This window comes from Homarus americanus, unplaced genomic scaffold, assembly GCF_018991925.1.
Source record: "Homarus americanus isolate GMGI-L3 unplaced genomic scaffold, GMGI_Hamer_2.0 scaffold38765, whole genome shotgun sequence".
Taxonomy (NCBI): Eukaryota; Metazoa; Arthropoda; class Malacostraca; order Decapoda; family Nephropidae; genus Homarus; species Homarus americanus.
The window spans coordinates 75,130-99,535 of record NW_024757151.1 but is presented as its reverse complement, the minus strand read 5'-3'; the positions used below and the strand labels follow the sequence as shown (position 1 = coordinate 99,535).

Here is a 24,406-nt window from a genome sequence, read left to right as displayed (position 1 = left end):
TATATATGTAAAATTTAAGAAAAGAAGAAGATAAAATAAGAGCATATAAAATTAAGAAGAAAGTACATATATATATATGATATATATACAACAGCTTGCTAAGACGCTAAGAAGCATATAAAAGCTAAGAGCTACATAAAGAGCTACATGATATACAACCATATATAAATAATAAAAACTATCATGTAAAATATATAAAATGAAAGAAATTATAAAATAAGAGCATACAAAATACAGCTAAAATAAGAGCATATAAACATATAAAATTATGTTAAAAAGAAGAAAGCACAATACATAAGAAAGCAGCATGACGTTACAGCCATATACATAAGAAGTGGTGGTGTGAGGTGGTAGTGTGGTGGGGGAGGTGGTAGTGGTGGGGGGGTGTGGGGTGGTGGGGGGTGGTAGTGTGGTGGGGGTGGTAGTGGTGGTGAGGGAAGGGGGGTGGTAGTGGTGGGGCGTGGTAGTGGTGGGGGGTGGTAGTGTGGTGGGCATAATAATAGAGATAATACTGATAATAATCAACATGTACACTTCCTGACACACACGATACAAACACATACACTCACGTACACACACACACACACACGCGTATGGTCACGGACATATGCATATGTTTAGACTCACACGCACACGACACTCATGTGCACACAAGCACACACGCACATACACACGACACTCATGCACACACACACACACACGACACTCATGCACACACACACGCACACACGACACTCATGCACACACACACACACACACACGACACTCATGCACACACACACACACACGCGGACAACAGTGAGAGACACTGGTGAGCCGAGAGTTGATCGGTCACTGGTATGATCGACTGTGATTCCGTTTTCATTGACAGAAACACCCCATTGACACGATCAATAAGACCAGTGTTTGTTAATCCAGCGGCCAGTCATCACTCAGCCGACTCTGTCACTACTGCCCGGGGTTGGCACTCACGTAAGGGCCCTCAGAGTGCCTGGCAGTGTGGTCGAACACGTAGAAGAATTGGTTTTTGTCGCCCATGCGCAGGTTGTTGGCTGTGTTTATGATGGGGGCCACGTAGCGAGCGTCTGTCAGAGCGTCTAGGGTGGCATCTCTCGTAGCTGTGGGGTGAGGAGTCGCTTGTTCCCAGTCCGTGTACTCGTTCACTACGGAGATGTATACCTCATTTAGGTGGTAGTCGTACGTATTACGGACGAGTGTTCGAAATATACGGTCGCGGTGGTCCAGGTCGAAGCCGTTCTCTACGTCGGCGTTACTGAGGACGTTGAAGGAATCACGAGGAAGGACACCGAAGAGGAGGTCGTACTCTCGGGTCGTCTCGTCTGCTCTCTTTCTCAGCTCCCTGCGGTAGTCGTTCTTGATTACGATGCCGTCAACACTTGGCCCGAAGGCATAGAGGAACTGAGGTGCGGCGATGTGTACAGCCTGAAGCTCCTCTAGGGGCTTATCCTTGAGGCAATTCACCATCTGATCCAACTCCTCGATAGATGGCGTGAAGTCAGAGTCGTGGAGACTTATGCCCGCGGGCAGGTTCGCTACAGTGCAGTTAAGAGCACGTCCGAACTGTAGGGCATAATGAGTCGGGGTTCCTACAGTGGCCCAAGGACTTAATGCCGATCCTGACATGAGCACAGCACGGTGGAACAGCCCGGCCTTGACTGCTGCAGAAGCCATGAGGAAGTGTATACAGGCGGCCCCAGTACCGTGTCCCAGTAAGGTCACACTGCCCGGGTCGCCACCAAACGCCCCGATGTTCTCCTGTATCCAGTATAAGGCGGCGATCTGGTCCATGAGGCCGTGGTTCATCACATGGCCTCGTCCGCTGGGGTCTGCATTCGTGTTGAGGAACCCTGTAATAACACCAATGTTTATAGTATCGGAACCATGAAACAACACCAATGTTTATAGTATCGGAACCATGAAACAACACCAATGTTTATAGTATCAGAACCATGAAACAACACCAATGTTTATAGTATCGGAACCATGAAACAACACCAATGTTTATAAATCGGAACCATGAAACAACACCAATGTTTATAGTATAGGAACCATGAAACAACACCAATGTTTACAGTGATACACACACACGTATAATGTATAAATTATATAGTACAGTCCTGACACGTTAATGCTTGTAACAACATTCTGTATAATCCTGTAATGTTTAGCATAATATATCTGCAACACTATAATGTTTATTGTAACATTATAAACTTTTAAAACTGGATCCCTGAAAATCAATAATAATTAGATTAAACATCATTGAAAACATTGACACGCCGTGGATATTTATATAAACACATACACTGTAATGTTTACCAAGGGAACTTCAAGACCCCAAGTGTCAAAATTAGACCTAAAATGTTTAGTTCAGCAAATATTGGTGTGAATATAGAGGTAACGTTAAATTAATACTGAAATGTTTACAATGACATTATAAATCTGTAATGTTTGTTATCTCTCTCTCTCTCTCTCTCTCACCTAAAGGGCCAAGGCGGTAGTTAAGGGTGATTACAATAACCTCGCCGTACGCAGCCAAAACTGACCCATCGTAAGGGTTCGCAGCGCCCCACTCAAAGCTCTCACCGTGTATGTAGACAATGACTGGTAGAGCTCTGTGTCCTGTCGTGTCTGCCACTGTGGTAGATCAGAAGACAACTGTGGTTATTTTAAGGAAGATTAGGTTAGGTTAGGTCAGGTCAGCCAAGGTCAGGTCAGGTCAGGTCAGGTCAGGTCAGGTCAGGTTAACTGGGAGGAAAGAAATCAACTGCACATCCAACATTTAATATTAACATAATATAACAAGTTAACTGCAGCAGCGGGGAGAGATTAATACAGCCTAACGAACAAGTTAACATTATTACCTGCCTTAATTAAGCTCACAATGTTACCTGCTCATAATTACTCTTATTAAACTGACACAAAATGAAGAACGGTCTATGTTATGAGTTGATTATGGTGAAGTTATGGTAATGTTACCTGTTGTAGCTGAAGTTATGGTGTCTTGTTACCTGTTATGGTGTGTTGTTAACTGTCATGGTGTGTTGTTACCTGTTGCGGTGTCTTGTTACCTGTTGTGTCTTGTTACCTGTTATGGTGTGTTGTTAACTGTCATGGTGTGTTGTTACCTGTTATGGTGTCTTGTTACCTGTTATGGTGTCTTGTTACCTGTTATGGTGTCTTGTTACCTGTTGCGGTGTCTTGTTACCTGTTATGGTGTCTTGTTACCTGTTGGTGGTGATGTTACCTGTTATGGTGTTCTTGTTACCTGTTGCGGTGCCTTGTTACTTGTTGCGGTGATGTTACCTGTTGTGTCTTGTTACCTGTTGCGGTGATGTTACCTGTTGCGGTGTCTTGTTACCTGTTGTGGTGATGTTACCTGTTATGGTGTCTTGTTACCTGTTGCGGTGTCTTGTTACCTGTTGCGGTGATGTTACCTGTTATGGTGTCTTGTTACCTGTTGCGGTGATGTTACCGTTGCGGTGTCATTTTACCTGTTATGGTGTCTTGTTACCTGTTATGGTGTCTTGTTACCTGTTGCGGTGATGTTGCCTGTTGGTGATGTTACCTGTTATGGTGATGTTACCTGTTATGGTGTCATGTTACCTGTTATGGTGTCTTGTTACCGTTAGGTGTCTTGTTACCTGTTGCGGTGTTGTTACCTGTTATGGTGTCTTGTTACCTGTTGCGGTGTCTTGTTACCTGTTATGGTGATGTTACCTGTTATGGTGTCTTGTTACCTGTTGCGGTGTCTTGTTACCTGTCTTGGTGTCTTGTTACCTGTTGTGGTGTGTCTGTTGTTACCTGTTATGGTGTCTTGTTACCTGTTATGGTGTCTTGTTACCTGTTGCGGTGTCTTGTTACCTGTTATGGTGTCTTGTTACCTGTTGTGGTGTCTTGTTACCCGTTGCGGTGATGTTACCTGTTATGGTGTGTTTTATTACCTGTTATGGTGTCTTATTACCTGTTGTGGTGTCTTGTTACCTGTTATGGTGTCTTGTTACCTGTTATGGTGTCTTGTTACCGTTATGTGTGTCTTGTTACCTGTTGCGGTGTCTTATTACCTGTTATCGTGCCTTGTTACCTGTTATGGTGTGTTGTTACCTGTTATGGTGTCTTGTTTCTTATGGTGTCTTGTTACCTGTTATGGCGTCATGTTACCGCTATGGTATCTTGTTACCTGTTGTGGTGATGTTACCTGTTGCGGTGTCTTGTTACCTGTTGCGGTGATGTTACCTGTTATGGTGTCTTGTTACCTGTTGCGGGTGATGTTACCTGTTATGGTGTCTTGTTACCTGTTATGGTGTGATGTTACCTGTTATGGTGTCTGTTACCTGTTATGGTGATGTTACCTGTTGCGGTTCTTGTTACCTGTTATGGTGTCTTGTTACCTGTCTTGGTGTCTTGTTACCTGTTGTGGTGATGTTACCGTTGCGGTGTCTTGTTACCTGTTATGGTGTCTTGTTACCTGTTATGGTGTCTGTTACCTGTTATGGTGTCTTGTTACCTGTTATGGTGTCTTGTTACCTGTTATGGTGTCTTTTACCTGGGTGATGTTACCTGTTGCGGTGATGTTACCTGGGTGTCTTGTTACCTGTTGCGGTGATGTTACCTGTTATGGTGCTTGTTACCTGTTATGGTGATGTTACCTGTTATGGTGATGTTACCTGTTTGCGGTGTCTTATTACCTGTTATGTAGTGTCTTGATACCTATTATGATTATCTTGTTACCTGTTATGGTGTCTTGTTACCTGTTATGGTGTCACTGACCCTGTTATAAGTGTCTTATGAATTGTCTTGTACCTATTATGGTGATATTACCTGTTATGGTGATATTACCTATTTATGGTGTCTTATTACTATATTATAGTGTCATTTTCTTATGGTGATGTTACCTATTGATGTTACCTGTTGTGTGTATCTTATTTACCTGTTATGGTGCCTTGTTACCTGTTTACTTACTTGTTTTATTTACCTGTGTAGTGTCTTGTTACCTGTTATGGTGTCTTATTTTACACTATTATAGTGTCTTTACTGTTGCTTGTTGTTTTGCTGTTATAGTGTCTTGTTACTATTGCCGGTATGCCTTTACCTGTATGGTGTCTTTGTTACCTGTTATGGTGTGTTTGTTAACTTTGTCATGGTTATATTTATTTTCATTTAGCAAGTCTTTTATTTACCCTGTTTTGGTGATGTTACCTGTTATGAGATATTTACCTGTGCTGGTGACGCCACTGTTAACTGTGTTGATATTCTGTATGGATGTGTTGGCCACCTGTCATTATGGTCATGTTATGGTGTCTTGTTACCTGTTATGGTGTCTTGTTACATGTTATGAGTGTCTTGTTATCTTTTATGGTGTGTTGTTACCTGTTATGGCGTCTTGTTACCTGTTATGGTGTCTTATTTATGTTATGGTGTCTTGTTATCTGTTATGGTGTCTTGTTACCTGTTATGGCGTCTTAGTTACCTGTTATAGTGTCTTATTACCTGTTATAGTGTCTTGTTATCTGTTATAGCGTCTTGTTACCTGTTATGGTGATGTTACCTGTTATGGTGTCTTGTACCTGTTATAGCGTCTTGTTACCTGTTATAGTGTCTTGTTACCTGTTATGGCGTCTTGACCTGTTATGGTGTCGTGTTACCTGTTATGGTGTCGTGTTACCTGTTATGGTGTCTTGACCACTTATAGTGTCTTGTTACCTGTTATGGTCTTGTTACCTGTTATGGTGTCTTGTTAACCTTGGTGTCTTATTTACTGTTATGGTGTCTTGTTAACCTTGTCTTGTTACCTGTTATGGTGTCTTGTTACCTGTTATGGTGTTGTTACCTGTTATGGTGATGTTACCTGTTATGGTGTCTTGTTACCTGTTATGGTGTCTTGTTACCTGTTATGGTGATGTTACCTGTTATGGCGTGTTGTTACCTGTTATGGTGTCTTGTTACTTGTTAGTGTCTTGTTACCTGTTATAGTGTCTTGTTACCTGTTATAGCGTCTTGTTACCTGTTATGGTGTGTTGTTACATGTTATGGTGATGTTACCTGTTATGGTGTCTTATTACCTGTTATAGTGTCTTGTTATCTGTTATGGTGATTTTACCTATTATGGTGTCTTGTTACCTGGTATGGTGTCTTGTTACCTGTTATAGTGTCTTGTTACCTGTTATGGTGATGTTACCTGTTATGGTGTCTTGTTAACTGTTATGGTGTGTTGTTACCTGTTATGGTGTTTTGTTACCTGTTAGGTGTCTTGTTACCTGTTATGGTGATGTTACCTGTTATAGTGTCTTGTTACCTGTTATAGCATCTTGTTACCTGTTATGGTGTCTTGTTATTTGTTATGGTGTCTTGTTACCTGTTATGGTGTCTTGTTGCCTGTTATAGTGTTTTGTTTCCTGTCATAGTGTCTTGTTACCTGTTATAGTGTCTTGTTATTTGTTATGGTGTCTTGTTACCTGTTATAGTGCCTTGTTACCTGTTATGGTATCTTATTTCTTATAGTGTCTTATTTACCTGTTATAGTGTTTTGTTACCTGTTATAGTGTCTTGTTACCTGTTATAGTGTTTTGTTTCCTGTCATGGTGTCTTTAGTTACCTGTTATAGTGTCTTGTTATTTGTTATAGTGTCTTGTTACCTGTTATAGGTGCCTTGTTACCTGTTATGGTGTCTTGTTTCTTATGGTGTCTTGTTACCTGTTATAGTGTTTTGTTACCTGTTATAGTGTCTTGTTACCTGTTATGGTGCCTTGTTATCTGTTAACGTGTCTTGTTACCTTTGATAGTGTCTTGTTACCTGTTATAGTGTCTTGTTACCTGTTATAGTGTCTTGTTACCTGTTATAGTGTCTTGTTACCTGTTATAGTGTCTTGTTGCCTGTTATGGTGTCTTTTTACCTGTTATGGGGTCTTGTTACCTGTTATAGTGTCTTGTTACCTGTTGTGGTGTCTTGTTACCTGTTATGGTGTCTTGTTACCTGTTATGATGATGTTACCTGTTATAGTGTCTTGTTACCTGTTATGGTGTCTTGTTATCTGTTATGGTGTCTTGTTCCCTGTTATGGTGTCTTGTTACCTGTTATGGTGTTTTGTTACCTGTCATGGTGTCTTGTTACCTGTTATGGTGTCTTGTTACCTGTTATGGGGTCTTGTTACCTGTTATGGTGTCTTGTTACCTGTTATGGTGTCTTGTTACCTGTTATGGTGTCTTGTTACCTGTTATGGTGATGTTACCTGTTGTAGCTGAAGTTCTGAAGCTTGGTATAACTTGTTGGCTGTTCTGCGTTGTGTATGAACAAATAGAACTTGCTGAACTCTTCGTCCCGTGAACAACCTAACCTAACCTAACCTAACCTGAATTATTACATCTTCTTGGGGTTAAATGCTCTTTCATATTGTTGGAATTTTATTATCTAACCTAACCTAACCTAACCTAACCTATCCTAACTCTAACTCTGATCTACTCTAACTCTAACCTAACCTAATTCTAACGTAACCTAACCTAATTCTAACGTAACCTAACCTAATTCTAACGTAACCTAACCTAATTCTAACGTAACCTAACCTACTCTAACCTAACTCAACTTAACCGAACCTAACTCTAACGTAACCTAACCTAACCTACTCTAACCTGGCTCAGCAACCTAACCTAACTCTAACGTAACCTAACCTAACCTACTCTAACCTAACTCACAACCTAACCTAACTCTAACGTAACCTAACCTAACCTAACCTACTCTAACCTAACTCAAGCAACCTAACCTAATTCTAACCTAACCTAACCTACTCTAACCTAACCTAACCTAACCTAACCTAACCTAACTAACGTAACTTAAAATATATTTCCTAAGAATTAAATCACTGCTTCTGAAGAATTTGATGAGAAATTCTGCCAGTTTGTTTTCCACATAATGAGAATTTTTTTATTTTTTCAGAATTTAATAACCAATAACATGTTTATTTAATGTTCACTATTATGATACATTGAGACCTTTATTTAACGAACTAAATATAGAAGAAAGTCCGTTATATGAAGGATCTAACGGACTATATATATATGAAAGAACATTATAGCGAGGGACCTATAGATGTGAAAACTCCCATTAACGGATTAAATATAGAGAAAAGTTCGTTATGGAGAAGTCCGCTATATGGAGGTTTCACTGTTTTAATGCGTCGTAATAAAAGTGAGAATTTACTGTGTTGATGTTTATATAAATGTTTAGTTCAGTGATGTTATAAGTTAATAATGTTTTAAATAATGTTGTAAGTTAATAATGTTGTAAATAAAATGAGATACTAATGGTGTAAATAAATTTGCAAAAAATGTCGTAAATGACGCCAGGAGTTAATAACAGGTGTCGATAACGTGAGAGATAATAACCGGTGTAAATACTCATTATCTCGAGGTTATAATCCTGACAATTACATATGCAAATTAATCTTAATCCCATTTATTGGTGTAAGTGAATAATAGTATTATTTTTGGTAATGTGGATATACTACTACTACTACTACTACTACTACTATTATTATTATTACTACTACTACTACTACTACTACTATTACTACTACTTCTACGACTATTACTTGTTTTCATAATTATGGCCTGCAGCCTCCACCAGTAGCCACACCTGCCGCCGCCTAATACTAAAGTGCCTACCCTAGCTGTGTTGAGTTAGTTAAGGCAGAACAATGCAGACCCAAGGAGAGAGGAGGACAGTCGACGTCTCAACCAGGCTGTAACATAACTTCTGGGATTCTGTTTCTGTTTGGGTAACACCTCTGCATAGAAGCATCCCATCCCACCAGAGGTTGTGAACACCAGAGGTAAATGACTTGATCCACATTGTGAATTCTCTGTCCACTTGTCCTGTTGTTGTCGTTCTGTGTGCAGCATCGAGAGCTAAGTTATGGTGACATGCGGCCATGGGGTCGAATATCCTGACACCAAAAAGTCTCGCTGTCTCCTCGCCCAGAATCCTCGACCACTGACGTTTACACGGACTTCTTTGGATGTGTTGGAAGTCTTGTGACGGAGGTTCTCTCCGTCCAATGAAAGGAGGGGCGGTTCCACCATGACGTCTTGACAGATTTCCTTCAGAATATTTGCTGTTAGATCCCTTACTCCGCCTGTCTCATGCATAAGAAGCCCCCCTTTCTTGCATACCATGGCGTGGTCGATGTCGTGGGTTGAAACACACACACATTTGGTGGGCAAACCTTCTACTGGCCTACCGTACCTCAGAGCAATGGCACCTGTAAATTCTTGATTGTTAAGGCTGAAGCCTTTTGCCCTTATCGGTGACGTTATTAGCCAATTCGAGGCGCCCACTTCCTGCGCTATAGCTACTTTTTTTTTCAAGTTCACTGACAATTGCTGCATCAGCTGCTGGGTGTGCTACCGGTCTGTTGTAATAGACCGTTGAATCTTGTTTAATTCGGTGGTATCCAACTGAATTACTGTATTCTGAGTTATGTGCTTAGTTAGGGCTGCCGTGAGCTTGACTGAGTTCTGATGTTCGGTGGCATCAAGCTCCTCTGGATTTGCCATTCCCATTCCTCCTTGTCTCGGTGGTAGTGACCTTTCTGCTGGGGTTAAGTGAAGGCCTTTCACTAGTGTTTGGATAAAAGCAACCCTGATGGCTTCTTCCAGTGGGTGGAGGAGGGTCCGATATCAGAGATAGTGCGCATCAGGTAATGCCAGCGATTCTTGACTCCATGGGGGAATGCCGCATGTGGCTCTGTGTTACCAGTACCCACTCATTCACCCGTCCCGTTACGTACTCGGTCTTGAAGTCCTTCGGGCCGATTACCGCACCTAGGTGTCTTTGGCCATCCTTTGTTATCTTGGTCTCACTTCCGTTGAACACCTCAATAGCCGGGAGTCTTCACAATGAGGAAGGACTTGCTGCATTTGGTGTGGTCCTTCATTATTTTGTGGACCACGTGATGTTATCAGGTCGAACAGTTCTTAATGTCCTTCACCTTTCTTGCTCCTGTAAGGTCAACCGCATGTGTCACTTGCTTGACCTCGGTTGTTTCATAGTTTATTGTATGTTGGGGCACAAACAGGCCTAGTGTGTACATTGCCATGGCTATTAGGTCCCCTGCGTTGTTACCTCAGTTGACTGTATGATGGTATCTCCTCTTAGAGCCTTGAAGCTAAAGAGATCTGTCGGGTTACTGTAGGTGTTGTCAACATACATAGCAAAGCTTGAACACTTGATCTTGATGTTATGCAGTGTAGCCTTACGGGTTAACACACTTTACTACTACTACTACTACTACTACTACTACTACTACTACTACTACTACTACTAACAATATTAATATCAATAATAATAATAATAATAATAATAATATAGTGATTACAATAACTACTAAACGTCACCTTTATAATTCATTGTGTTCAGTTTAGTCAAATTTTACTAGATGAAAAAATACATTTCTCATACAACATTAAATAATGAATTTATTTATACATTACTGAGAGATTATTTATGTAGAATTTATCAGTCTCCCTCCCTCCCTCTGTCTGTCTGTCTGTCTGTCTGTGTCCTCTGTCTGTCTGTCTGTCTGTCTGTCTGTGTCCTCTGTCTGTCTGTCTGTCTGTCTGTCTGTTCCCTCTCACCTTGTCTCTCGCTTTATCTCTCACGTACTGGTGTGTGTGTGTCTGTGTGTGTATGTGTGTGTGTGTGTGGACGTGACGTGTATATCCAACGAGCAAGCACACACACACACACAAACACATTCATATACACGCACATACCTACAAAGGCACACACTAATACACACAGTCAATAAACAAACACACATTATCACAAACTGCCACAAATGCACAAGCGAAACAAACATATACACACAGCCATACACACACACACACACACACACACATTAAGCGCACATAATCCCAAACAAGACAAAGACAGTCACAAACAGACACAAACAGACACAAACACCTGACCATTCCCTAATCACTTTGTTGGTAGAAGACGAAAAGTTTTAAAACATCAGACGAAGAAATAAGAAATGTGTTTTTTTTGGGTTAAGTTAAGTTTAATGAGTTTTATCCTTGGGAGAAAAAGAGACGTCGCTTTAGTGTTCAATTATTAAAAAAAACACACACGAGGGAAAGTTTGCATCAGGCATCGTATATCTTCCTGTTTTTTTTGTGTTTTTTTTTTTAAGTGTTTTGTTTTTTTGGTGTTTTATTGTTGATGTTTTTTATTAAGTTTGTTTTTGGTGTTTTATTGTTGATGTTTTATATTATGTTTGTTTTTGGTGTTTTATTGTTGATGTTTTATATTATGTTTGTTTTTGGTGTTTTATTGTAGGTGTTTTTTGGTGTTTTATTATTGTGTTTTTTGGTGTTTTATTGTTGATGTTTTTATTAAGTTTGTTTTTGGTGTTTTATTGTTGATGTTTTATATTATGTTTGTTTTTAGTGTTTTATTGTAGAGTGTTTTTGGTGTTTTATTGTATTTTGTTTTTAGTGTTTTCTAGTGTTTTATTGTGTTTGTTTTGAGTGTTTTTGTGTTTTATTATGTTTTGTTTTGAGTATTTTTATTGTGGTGTTTTTATTATGTTTGTTTTTGGTGTTTATTATTGTTTTATATGTTTTTATTTTTAGTGTTTTCTAGTGTTTTATTGTGTTTGATTTTGGTGTTTTATTGTAGGTGTTTTATTATATTTTTGTTTTAGTGTTTTTATTATTATTTTATTGTATTGTTTATTTTAGTGTTTTTATTATGTTTTTATTTTTGGTGTTTTATTATTGTTTTATTGTTGTTTGTTTTTAGTTTTTTATTGTATTTTGTTTTTGGTGTTTTATTATTATTTTATTATGTTTGTTTTTGTTTTCTGGTGTTTTATTATATTTTTGTTTTGGTGTTTTCTGGTGTTTTATTATGTTTGTTTTTGGTGTTTTCTGGTGTTTTTATTGTGTTTTGTTTTAGTGTTTTCTGGTGTTTTATTATATTTTGTTTTAGTGTTTATTATTGTTTTATTATGTTTGTTTTGGTGTTTTCTGTGTTTTATTGTGTTTTGTTTTGTTATTTTCTAGTGTTTTATTGTTTGTTTTGGTATTTTTCAGTGTTTATTATATTTTGTTTTTGGTGTTTTATTATTGTTTTGTATTTTGTTTTTTGGTGTTTTCTAGTGTTTTATTGTGTTTGTTTTGTGTATTTCTGTGTTTTATTATGTTTGTTTTTTAGTGTTTTCTGGTGTTTTATTGTGTTTGTTTTAGTGTTTTTCTGGTGTTTTATTGTGTTTGTTTTTGGTGTTTTCTGGTGTTTTATTGTGTTTGTTTTTGGTGTTTTCTGGTGTTTTATTGTATTTTGTTTTCTGGTGTAAATCTGTTATTGACTCTGATGATGGAAGATGATTGTCCCAAAGGTTAGTGATTAAAGAAACCCAACGTAGTGAAGTTGTTTGTGTTTCCCCTGGTTCTCTTGTTCATTATCAAACTACACTTTCCACGTAACGAGTCCATTGATGAAGTTATTTACACACACACACACACACACACACACACACGCACACACACACACACACGTTTCTTGGTGTTTTCTATACACAAATAGTTTAGGTAGAGTGTGACGTGTGACAAAACGTACAATAGAATATATTACTGTTGAATTTGCCAAATGCCTTTGAAAGGTCACGACAGGTCAGGGGTCAGCCCAGAAAGGTCATGACAGGTCAGGGGTCAGCCAGAAAGGTGACGACAGGTCGAGGTCAGCCAGAAGGTGACGACAGGTCAGGGGTCAGCCCAGAAAGGTCACGACAGGTCGGGGTCAGCCAGAAGGTGACGACAGGTCAGGGGTCAGCCAGAAAAGGTGACGACAGGTCGAGGTCAGCCAGAAAGGTCACGACAGGTCGGGGTCAGCCAGAATGGTCATGAAAGGTCAGGGTCAGCCCAGAAAGGTCACGACAGATCAGGGGTCAGCCCAGAATGGTCATGGAAGGTCAGGGGTCAGCCCAGAATGGTATGACAGGTCGGGTCAGCCCAGAAAGGTCACGATAGGTCACTGGGTCAGGTCTATATGTCAACTGTAATAAAGTTTTTATTATTATAGGCACCTGTTGTGATAACGCTAGGCATGCTGTTGTGATAACCACTATAGGCCCCTGTTGTGATAACCCGCTATGGGCATGCTGTTGTGATAACCCGCTATAGGCACCCTGTTGTGATAACCCGCTATGGGCATGCTGTTGTGATAACCCACTATGGGCACCCTGTTGTGATAACCCCGCTATAGGCATGCTGTTGTGATAACCCGCTATAGGCACCCTGCTGTGATAACGCTATGGGCACCTGCTGTCATAACCCGCTGGGCACCCTGTTGTGATAATAACCCCACTATGGGCACCCTGCCGTGATAACCCCGCTATAGGCGTCTGTTGTGATAACCACTGGGCACCTGTTGTGATTACCCTATGGGCGTCATAACGGTGATACCCGCTATAGGCGCCCTGCTGGTGATAACCCACTATGGGCACCCTGTGGCGATAACCCCCTGGGCATCCTACGGTGATAACCCCACTATAGGCGCACTGCTGTCGCGCTCCGCCTATAGGCACCTGCTGTGATGATAACCCACTATGGGCGCATAACGTGCTTTACTATGGGCACCCTGCGTGATAACCCCACTATAGGCGCGCCCTGTTGTGATACCCACTATAGACGCCCGTAGCGATAACCCCGCATGGGCGCCTGCTGTGATAACCCCGCTTAGAGCACGCAACGATACCCACTATAGTCCTGCTGTGATAACCCCACTATGGGCATCCTGCTGTGATAACCCACTATGGGCATCTTCTGTGATAACCCCACTATGGGTATCCTGCTGTGATACCCCACTATACGCGCCTGCTGTGATAACCCACTATGGGTGTCATAACAGCGATAACCCCCTATAGGCATCCTGTTGTGATGGCCACAATAGGCATCCCTGCTGTCATAACCGGTATAGGCGCCCTGCAGTGATAACCGCACTATCGGCGCCTGCTGGCGATAACGCTATGGGCACCCTGGTGCTGCCTCGCTATAGGCATACTGCTGCTGATAACCCCACAGGCGCTTATAGCCCCTATGGGCGTCATAACGCTGGTACCGCTATAGGCGTCGTGTTGTGATAACCCCACTATAGTCACCGCTGTGATAACTCTGCTATGGGCACCCTGCTGTGAAAACCCTCTATGGGCACCCACGGTGATAACCCGCTATGGGCACCCGTGCCGTGATAACCTACTGGGCACCCTGCTCTGATAACCCGTTATGGGCGTCACTGCTGTACTATGGGCGTCATAACAGCGATAACCCCACTATGGTTACTGCGTAACGTGATAACCCTACTATGGGCACCCTGCTCTGATAACCCGCTATAGGCACCTTGCTGTGATAACCCCACTATGGGCACCCTGCTGTGATAACCCACTATACGCGTCCTGCTGTGGTAACCCCGCTATGGGCATCCTGTTTTGATAACCCGCTATGGGCGTCCTAATGGTAACCCCGCTATGGGCATCGTGTTGTGATAACCCACTATAGGCGCATAACTGCGGTAACTCTGCTATGGGCACCCTGTGCGGAAAACTCACTCTATGGGCCATAACTGCGATAACCCGCTATAGGTGCCGTTAACAGCGATAACCCTACTATGGGCACCTGTCTGATAACCCCGTTGAGGCATCCTGTGTGATAACTAACCCCTATGGGCATCCTGCTGTGATAACCCACTATGGGTACCGTGTGCATGCCTAATATGGGCGCATATCACCTCGCTTATGGGCCCTTGCTGTGATAACCCCACTATGGGCGCATGCGATAACCCACTATAGGCATCACAGCGGTAACCCGCTATGGGCATCCTGTTTTGAAACCCGGTATAGGCACCCTACAGTGATACCCCACTATAGGCACCCGCTGTGATAACCCCACTATGAGTCCCCTGCTGTGATAACCCCGCTATGGGTATCCTGCTGTGATAACCCCACTATAGGCATCCTGCTGTGATAACCCCGCTATAGGCATCATAACATAACCCCGCTGGGCATCTTGCGTAGTAACACACTATAGGCATCCTGCTGTGATAACCCCTGCACCCTGCTGTGATAACCCGCTATGGGTCCTGATTGACCACCCGCTATAGGCACCCTGCTGTGATAACCCCTCTATAGGCACCCTGCTGTGATAACCCACTATAGGCACACTGCTGTGATAACCCCGCCTGTTACTGCGATAACCCCACTATAGGATCCCTGGTGTGATAACCCTAACGTACCCTGCTGATAACCCGCTATAGGCCCCTGCTGTGATAACCCCCCTGGGCACACTGGCACGATAACCCCGCTATAGGCGCAGGCTGTGATAACCCCCTATAGGCACCCTGCTGTTATAACCCCTCTATGGGCATCCTGCTGCAACCCCACTATATGCCTGTACGATAACCCCGCTATAGGCACCTTGCGCTGATAACCCCACTATGCATCCTGCATGATAACCCGCTATGGGCACCCTGCTGTGATAACCCTACTATAGGCATCCTGCTCTGATAACCCCGTTATGGGCATCTGCTGTCATAACCCTATGGGCACATTGCTGCGATAGCCCGCTTGCGGCACCCTGCTGTGATAACCCCAATATGTTCACTGCTATGATAACCCGCTATAGGCACCCTGCTGTGATAACCCCACTATGGGCACCCTGCTCTGATAACCCGCTATGGTCACCTGTTATAACCCCACTATAGGCATCCTGCTGTGATAACCCCACTTTAGGCACCTTGCTGTGATAACCCCACTATAGGCACCTTGCTGTGATATCCCCACTATACGCATCCTGCTGTGGTAACCCCGCTATAGGCATCCTGTTTTGATAACCCCGCAATAGAACCCCTGCTGTGATAACCCACTATACGCGATCCCTGCTGTGGTAACCCCGCTATAGGCATCCTGTTTTGATAACCCCACCTTTAGGCACCCTGCTGTGATAACCCCACTATACGCATCCTGCTGTGGTAACCCCGCTATAGCATCCTGTTTTGATAACCCCGCTATAGAACCCTGCTGTGATAACCCCACTATAGGCACCCTGCTGTGATAACCCCACTATAGTCACCCTGCTGTGATAACCCCACTATAGGCATCCTGTTGTGATAACCCCGCTATAGGCACCCTGTTGTGATAACCCGCTATAGGCATCTTGGTGGTAACACCACTATAGGTATCTCGTGATAACCCGACTATAGGCACCCTGCTGTGATAACCCCGCTATAGGGTCCCTGGTGTGATAACCCCGCTATAGCACCCTGCTGTGATAACCCTCTATAGGCACACTGCTGTGATAACCCGGCTATAGGCACCCTGCTGTGATAACCCCGCTATAGGCACCCTGCTGTCATAACCCCACTGTAGGCAACCCTGCTGTGATAACCCCGCTATAGGCACCAGGCGTGATAACCCCCTAGGAACCCTGCTGTTATAACCCCGTTATAGGCATCCGACTGTCATAACCCCACTATAGGCACTGCTGTGATAACCTCACGCATAGGCACCAGGCTGTGATAACCCTATAGGAACCCTGCTGTTATAACCCCGTTATAGGCATCCGACTGTCATAACCCCACTATAGGCACCCTGCTGTGATAACCTCTATAGGCACACTGCTGTGATAACCTGCTATAGTTACCCTGCTACCAACCTCACTATAGGGAACCTGCTGTGATAACTCCGCTATAGGCACCTGCTGTGATAACCCCACTATTGGCACCCTGCTGTTATAACCCGGCTATAGGCATCCTACTGTGATAACCCCGCTATCGGGTCCTGCTGTGATAACCCCGCTATAGGCACCCTGCTGTGATAACCCCGCTATCGGCACCCTGATGTGATAACCCCACTATAGGCACCCTGCTGTATAACCCCGCTATAGGCACCCTGCTGTGATAACCCCACTATAGGCATCCTGTTGTGATAACCCCACTATAGGCACCCTGCTGTGATAACCCCGCCATAGGGCACCCTGCTGTGATAACCCTGCTATAGGCACCCTGATGTGATAACCCCACTATAGGCACCCTGCTGTGATAACCCCCTATAGGAACCCTGCTGTTATAACCCCGTTAAAGGCATCCGACTGTCATAACCCCACTATAGGCACCCTGCTGTGATAACCCCGCTATAGGCACCTTGCTGTGATAATCCCTCTATAGGCACCCTGCTGTGATAACCCCACTATAGGCACCCTGCTGTGATTACCCCGCTATAGGCACCGCTGTCATAACCCCCACTATAGGCACACCTGCTGTCATAACCCTGCAATAGGCACCCTGCTGTGATAACTCACTATAGCACACTGCTGTGATAACCCCGCTATAGGCACCCTGCTGTGATAACCCGCTATAGGCAACCCTGCTGTCAATCCCACTATAGGCACCCCTGCTGTGATAACCCCGCTATAGGCACCCTGCTGTGATAACCCCGCTATAGGCACCTGCTGTGATAACCGCGCTCTTGACACCCTGCTGTGACCCCGCTATTGATACCGACTGTCATAACCCCGCTATAGGCACACTGCTGTGATAACCCCGCTATGGGCACCCTGCTGTCATAACCCCGCTATAGGCACCCCAGTCATTACCCCACTATAGGCACACTGCTGTGATAACCCCGCTATAGGCACCCTGCTGTCATAACCCTGCCTTAGGAACCCTACAGATAACCCCGCTAGGCACCCTGCTGTCATAACCCCGCTATAGGCACCCTGCTGTGATAACCCTGCAATAGGCACCCTGATGTGATAACCCCACTGTAGGCACCCTGCTGTGATAACCCCACTATAGTCACCCTGCTGTGATAACCCCACCATAGGCATCCTGCTGTGATAACCCTACTATAGGCATCCTGCTGTGATAGCCCCGCTATAAGCAATTCTGCTGTGATAACCCCGCTATAGGCATTTTGCTGTGGTAACCCCACCTCGATATCCTGTTGTGATAACCCCACTATAGGCAACCCTGCTGTGATAACCCCGCTATAGGTACCCTGCTGTGATATCTCGCTATAGGCACTCTGCTGTGATAACCCCACTATAGGGCACACTGTGAGATACCCCGCTATAGGCACCCTGCTGTGATAACCCTGCTATAGGCAACCCTGCTGTCATAACCCCAATATAGACACCCTGGTATATCCCTGCCATAGGCACCAGGCTTTGATAACCTCCCTATAGGCACTCCTGCCATTATGACCCCGCTATTGGCATCCTACCGTCATATCCCCAATTATGTACACCCTGCTGTGATAACCCCGCCATATAGTAACCTTGCTGTGATAACCCCACTATAGGCACCCTGCTGTCATAACCCCACTATAGGCACATCACTGATAACCCTGCCTAGGCACCCTTCTGATGATAACCCCAGCATAAGCTTCCTGCTGTGATAAACCCCACCATAGGCACCCCTGCTGTGATAACCCCGCCATAGGCACTGCTGTGTGATAACCTCGCTATAGACATCCTGCTGCGATAACCCCTCTATAGGCACCCTGCTGTGATATCCCCGCTATAGGCACCCTGCTGATAACCCCCGCCATAGGTCCCTGCTGTGATAACCCCGCTATAGGCACCCTGCTGTGATAATCCCCACTATCGGCACCCCTGCCGTGATAACCCGCTATAGGTGCAACCCTCCCAGATAACCCCGCTATTGCACCATGCTGTTATAACCCCAAAGAGCATCGATAACCCCGCCATAGGGTCCCTGTTGTGATAACCCCGCTATAACACCGTGATAACTCACTATCGGCACCCTCTGTGATAATCCCGCTATAGGCACCCTGCTGTGATATCCTCGCTATCGCCCTGCTGTGATAACCCCACTATAGGCACCCTGCTGTGATAATCCCGCTATAGGCACCCTTGCTGTGATAAACCCACTATAGGCATCCTGCCAGTGGTCCTGCGGTGATAACTCTCACTTCAGGCGCCTGATATCCCACTATAGGCACCCTGCTGCTTTGATAAACCCCGCTATAGAACCCTGCTGTCATAACCCCACCGTAGGCACACTGCTGTCATAACCTCTAAGCACCCGCTGTGGTAACCCCACTATAGGTAAACCGCTGTCATAACCCAATATGATACACCCTGCTGTGATAACCGCGCTATTGGTAACCGAATGTCATAAACCCCGCTATAAGGCATCTGCTGTGATAACTCCGCTTAGGCAATCCTGCCGTGATAACCCCACTATGTCACACTGCCGTCAATGAAAGTCCTGCTGTGATAAACCGCGCTATTGGTACCCGAATGTCATAACCCCGCTATAGGCGCTATCACAATAACCCCGCTTGCAAATTGTCGTAACTCTTCTATTGCACCCTGCTGTGATAACCGCGCTATTGGTACCCGAATGTCATAACCCCTGTTATAGGCACAATGCTGTGATAACCCCGCTATAGGCACCCCGTCAGCGACAAAACCTGCAATAGGCACCCTGCTGTGATAACAACCCCACTATAGGCACCCTGTAATATGTCCCAACTATAGGCACCCTGCCTGTGATAACCCCACTATCGGCAACCCTGCTGTGATAACCCCACAGAAATTTTGCCGTGATAACCCCGCCTATTGGCACCATGCTGTTATAACCCCGCTAAAGGCATCCACGATAATATAGGGTCCTGTTTGATAACCCCCACTATAGGCACACTGCTGTGATAACCCCAATTATCGGCACCCTGCTGTGATAATCCCGCTATAGGCACCCTGCTGTGATATCCCGCTATCGGCACCCTGCTGTGATAACCCCACTATAGGCAATTCTGCTGTGATAATCCCGCAGGCACCCTTGCTGTGATAACCCCACTATAGGCATCCTGCTGTGACAACCCCGCCAGGCATCCTGCGGTGATAACCTACCAGGCGCCCTGCTGTGATATCCTGATAACCATAGGAACCTCCTGCTGTCATAACCCCACGAAAAGCAATACTGCCGTCATAACCGCAATAGCAACCCCGCTGTAACCCCACCATAGGCAAACTGCTCATAACCCCACCAGGCAACCGCATGATAACCGCGCTATTGGCAACCAACGTCATAACCCCACAGCAAGGCACACCGTTGGATAACTCCGCTATAGGCACCCTGCTGTGATAACCCCACTATGGCCACTGCTGTCATAACCCCACTATAGGCACACTGCGGATAACCCCGCAATAGGCAATGTTTGCTCTGCCAAACCCGCCGTCATAACCCTGCTATTGGTACCTGCTGTGATAACCGCGCTATTGGTACCCAAATGCAACCCTGTTATAGGCCTAATGTGCGATAGTTTGTGATAACCCTGCACAGGCAACCCTGCTGTGATAACACCCACTATAGGCACCCTGCTGTGATAACCCTGCAATAGGCACCCTGCTGTGATAACCCCACTATAGGCACCCTGCTGTGATAACCCCGCTATGGGCACCCTGCTGTGATAACCTGCAACTAGGCACACCTGCTGTTATAACCCCACTATAGACTTCTGATAACCCTTATTGTCACCTGCTGTGATAACCCCGCTATAGGCACCCTGCTGTTATAACCCGCTATAGGCATCCTGCTGTCATAACCCCACTATAGGCACCCTGCTGTGATAACCCCTGTGCTAGGCACCTTGCTGTGATAACCCACTATGGGCACCCTGTGATAACCCACTATAGACACCCTGTGATAACACTATAGGCATCCTGCTGTGATAACCCCACTATTGGCACCCTGCTGTGATAACCCGCTATGGGCACACTGCTGTGATAACCCCACTATCGGCACCCTGCTGTAATACCCCCGCTATAGGCACCCTGCTGTGATAACCCTGCTATAGGCACCCTGCTGTGCCCTATAGACACCCTAACGATATCGCCGCCGACTACAGGCTTTGATAACCTCCCCTATAGGCACCCTGCTGTTATAACCCCGCTATTGGCGTCTACTGTCATAACCCCACTATTGGCACCCTGCGGTGATACCCACTATGAATCACCTGCTGCTGATACCCCACTATAGGTATCCTGCTGAATATCCCCACTATAGGTACCCTACGGCGATATCACCTCAAATGCCTCTGCGAAAACCCACTATAGGCACACTGCTGTGATAACCCGCTATAGGCATACTGCCGATAACCCCGCTATGGGCACCCTGCTTTGATAACCCCACTATAGTCACCCTGCTGTGATAACCCCACTATAGGTATCCTGCTGTGATAACCCCACTATAGGTACCCTGCTGTGATACTTCCGCTATAGGCACCCTGCTGTGATAACCACTATAGGCACCCCTGTTCGATAACCCCACTATAGTCACCTGCTGTGATAACCCCACTATAGGGATCCTGCTGTGATAACCCCACTATAGGTACCCTGCTGTGATAACCATGCAATAGGCACCCTGCTGTGATAACCCCCACTATGACGCCCTGCTGTGATAACCCGCTATGGGCACCTGCTGTGATAACCTATAGGCACCCTGCTGTCATACCACTATAGACACCCTGCTGTGATATCCCCGCCATAGGCACCCCAGGCTTTGATAACCTCCCTATAAACCCTGCTGTTATAACCCCTATTGGCATCCTACTGTCATAACCCACTATTGGCACCCTCAGTGATAACCCCACTATGGTCACCTGTGATAACCCCACTATGGGTATCCTAACAGTGTCCCCCACTATAGGTACCCTACTGCGTGTCCACTATAGGCACCCTGTGGCAAAAACCCACTATGGGCACTGCTGTGGATAACCCCGCTATAGGCACTCTGCTGTGATAACCCGCTATAGGCACCCTGCTTGATAACCCCACTATAGTGCCTGCTGTGATAACCCCACTATAGGTATCCTGCTGTGATACCCCACTATAGGTGCCTGCGATAACCCGCTATAGGCACCCTGCTGGCGATAACCCCGCTATAGGCCTGCTGTGATAACCCCACTATGGCACCCTGCTGTGATAACCCCGCTGAACACCTGCACGATAACCCCACTATGAGTCACCCTGCGATAACCCCACTATGGGAATCATAACAGCGATAACCCCACTATGAACTACCTGCTGTGATAACCATGCAATAGGCACCCTGCTGTGATAACCCCACTATAGGCCCCTGCTGTGATAACCCCACTATAGTCACCCTACAGTGATACACCCCACTATGGGTATCCTGCTGCTGATAACCCACTCAGGTACCCTGCTGTGATATCGCTATAGGCACCCTGCTGGAAAACCCCACTATAGGCACATAAATGTAAGTGTGGCCATACATATAGCCACACACTTGAACCTCGATCCTCGACTGTGTGAAGATAGAACAGCACAGGACGGTCAACACACTGTGTGATAACACTTCATCTCTAATGAGATAGCTGACGTTGTTATCGCACTCAGTAACTATATCAGTTCTCATGTACAGAACCAAATACGCAATGGCGAATACTCCCACGTGTGAATAATACAAAGTGTGAGGCCAGACATACTGCCTCACACGCCTGTTCTCACGCATTTGTGAATAAGTTACCCTCTATGTATAGAACTAAACAAATAATGTAAATGAAATATGTAACTTTCGGTGCCATATCCTGACAACGGGGTTAATTATTATGACCCTTTGTAAACCTACTCTGTAATCTTTTGCGCTACCGCTCACAGGATGAGTGTGGGTGCACAATAGTAACCGCTGCAAGCAGCAAAATCAAAAATCAAAATCAATGCTGTGATAACCGCTATAGGCACCCTGCTGTGATAACCCGCTATAGGCATCCTGCTTTGATAATCACTATAGGCACCTGCTGTCCATGGCCCCACTATAGGCACCCTGTTTTTATAACCGCTATGGGCATCCTACTGTCCATAACCCCACTATGGGCACCCTCGGCGATAACCGCTATAGGCACCTTGCAGTGATACACACTATGGGCACCCTGCTGCCATCCCCACTATAGGCACCCTGCTGTGATAACCCGCTATAGGCACCTTGCAATGAAATAGCACACTATAGGCACCTGCTGTGATAACCCCAATATGGCGCCCTGCTGTGATAACCCCGCTATAGGCACCTTGCGGTGATAACCACACATAGGCACCCTGCTGTGATAACCCGCTATGGCACCTTGCAGTGATAACCCCACTATAGGCACACCAACATGACGCTATAGGCACCTTGCGGTGATAACCTTGCTATGGGCAACCTGCTGTGATAACCTCGCTATAGGCATCCTGCTGTGATAACCCCACTATAGGCACCCTGCTGTGATAACCCGCTATAGGCACCGTTAACCCCACTATAGACACCTGGCAAAATAACCCGCTATAGGTGGCCCTGGTGCCCGCTATTGGCACCTGCTGTGATAACCCCGCTATGGGTACCCTGCTGTGATAACTGCACTATTTATTTATTACCCCGCTATAGGCATCTCTGATAACCGCTATAGGGTCCTGCTGTGATAAACCCGCTATAGGCACCTGCTTTGATAACCGCTATCGGCACCCTGCTGTGATAATCCCGCCATAGGCACCCTGCTGTGATAAACCCAATTATAGGGCATCCTACTGTGATAACCCTGCTATAACCCTGCTGTGATAACCCCACTATAGGCACCCTGCTGTGATATCCCCACTATAGGCACCCTCATTATAACCCCGTTATTGGCAACTCATTGTCATAACCCCTGCTATAGGCACCCTGTGATAAACCCCGCTATAGGTACGCTACTGTCATCACCCACTATAGGCATCTCTGTGATAACCCGCTATAGGAACCCTGCTGTGATAACCCCACTATAGGCACACTGCTGTGATAACCTCCTATAGGCACCATGCTGTTATAACCCCGCTATAGGGCATCCTCTGTCATCACCCCACTATAGCATCCCGTCATTACCCCACCATAGGCACACTGCAGATAACCCCTGCTATAGAACCCCACGACAACAGGCACACTGCTGCAACCTGCCAGGCACCCTCACTGTCATAACCCCGCTATAGGCACCCTGCTGTGCGACCCCGCTAGGCACACTGCAACCTGCTAGCACAACACTGTCAAGCCCGCTATAGGCACCCTGCTGTGATAACCCGATAGGGCACCCTGCTCTCATAACCCCACTATAGGCACCCTGCTGTGATAACCCGCTATAGGCACTGCTGTCATAACACCGCTATAGGCAACCTCTGTGATAAACCTCATAGCATCCCTTGATAACCCCGCAATAGGCACCCTGCTGTGATAACCCCGCTATAGGCACCCGCTGTCATAACCCCACTATAGGCACCCTGCTGTGATAACCCCGCTATAGCCTGCTGTGATAACCCCGGTATAGGCACTTCGTCATAACTTGTACTATAG

General features: G+C 45.3%; 1 protein-coding gene and 1 long non-coding RNA gene across 2 annotated transcripts in view; both read right to left on the bottom strand.

The window, feature by feature from the left end:
* Nucleotides 1–972: 972 nt before the first annotated feature.
* Nucleotides 973–24,406, bottom strand: part of LOC121857397 (neuroligin-4, X-linked-like) — a gene marked incomplete at its 3' end in the record, with an annotated part of 70,997 nt that continues 47,563 nt past the window's right edge. The window contains 2 exon segments of the mRNA XM_042353430.1: nucleotides 973–1,868; nucleotides 2,503–2,658. Of these exon segments, the coding sequence (XP_042209364.1) occupies nucleotides 973–1,868; nucleotides 2,503–2,658 (1,052 nt within the window).
* LOC121857398 lies at nucleotides 4,457–4,785 on the bottom strand. Its single transcript, XR_006087179.1, has 2 exons — nucleotides 4,753–4,785; nucleotides 4,457–4,548 (listed from the first exon to the last, which is right to left on the bottom strand). It is a non-coding gene; the product is annotated as an uncharacterized LOC121857398 (long non-coding RNA).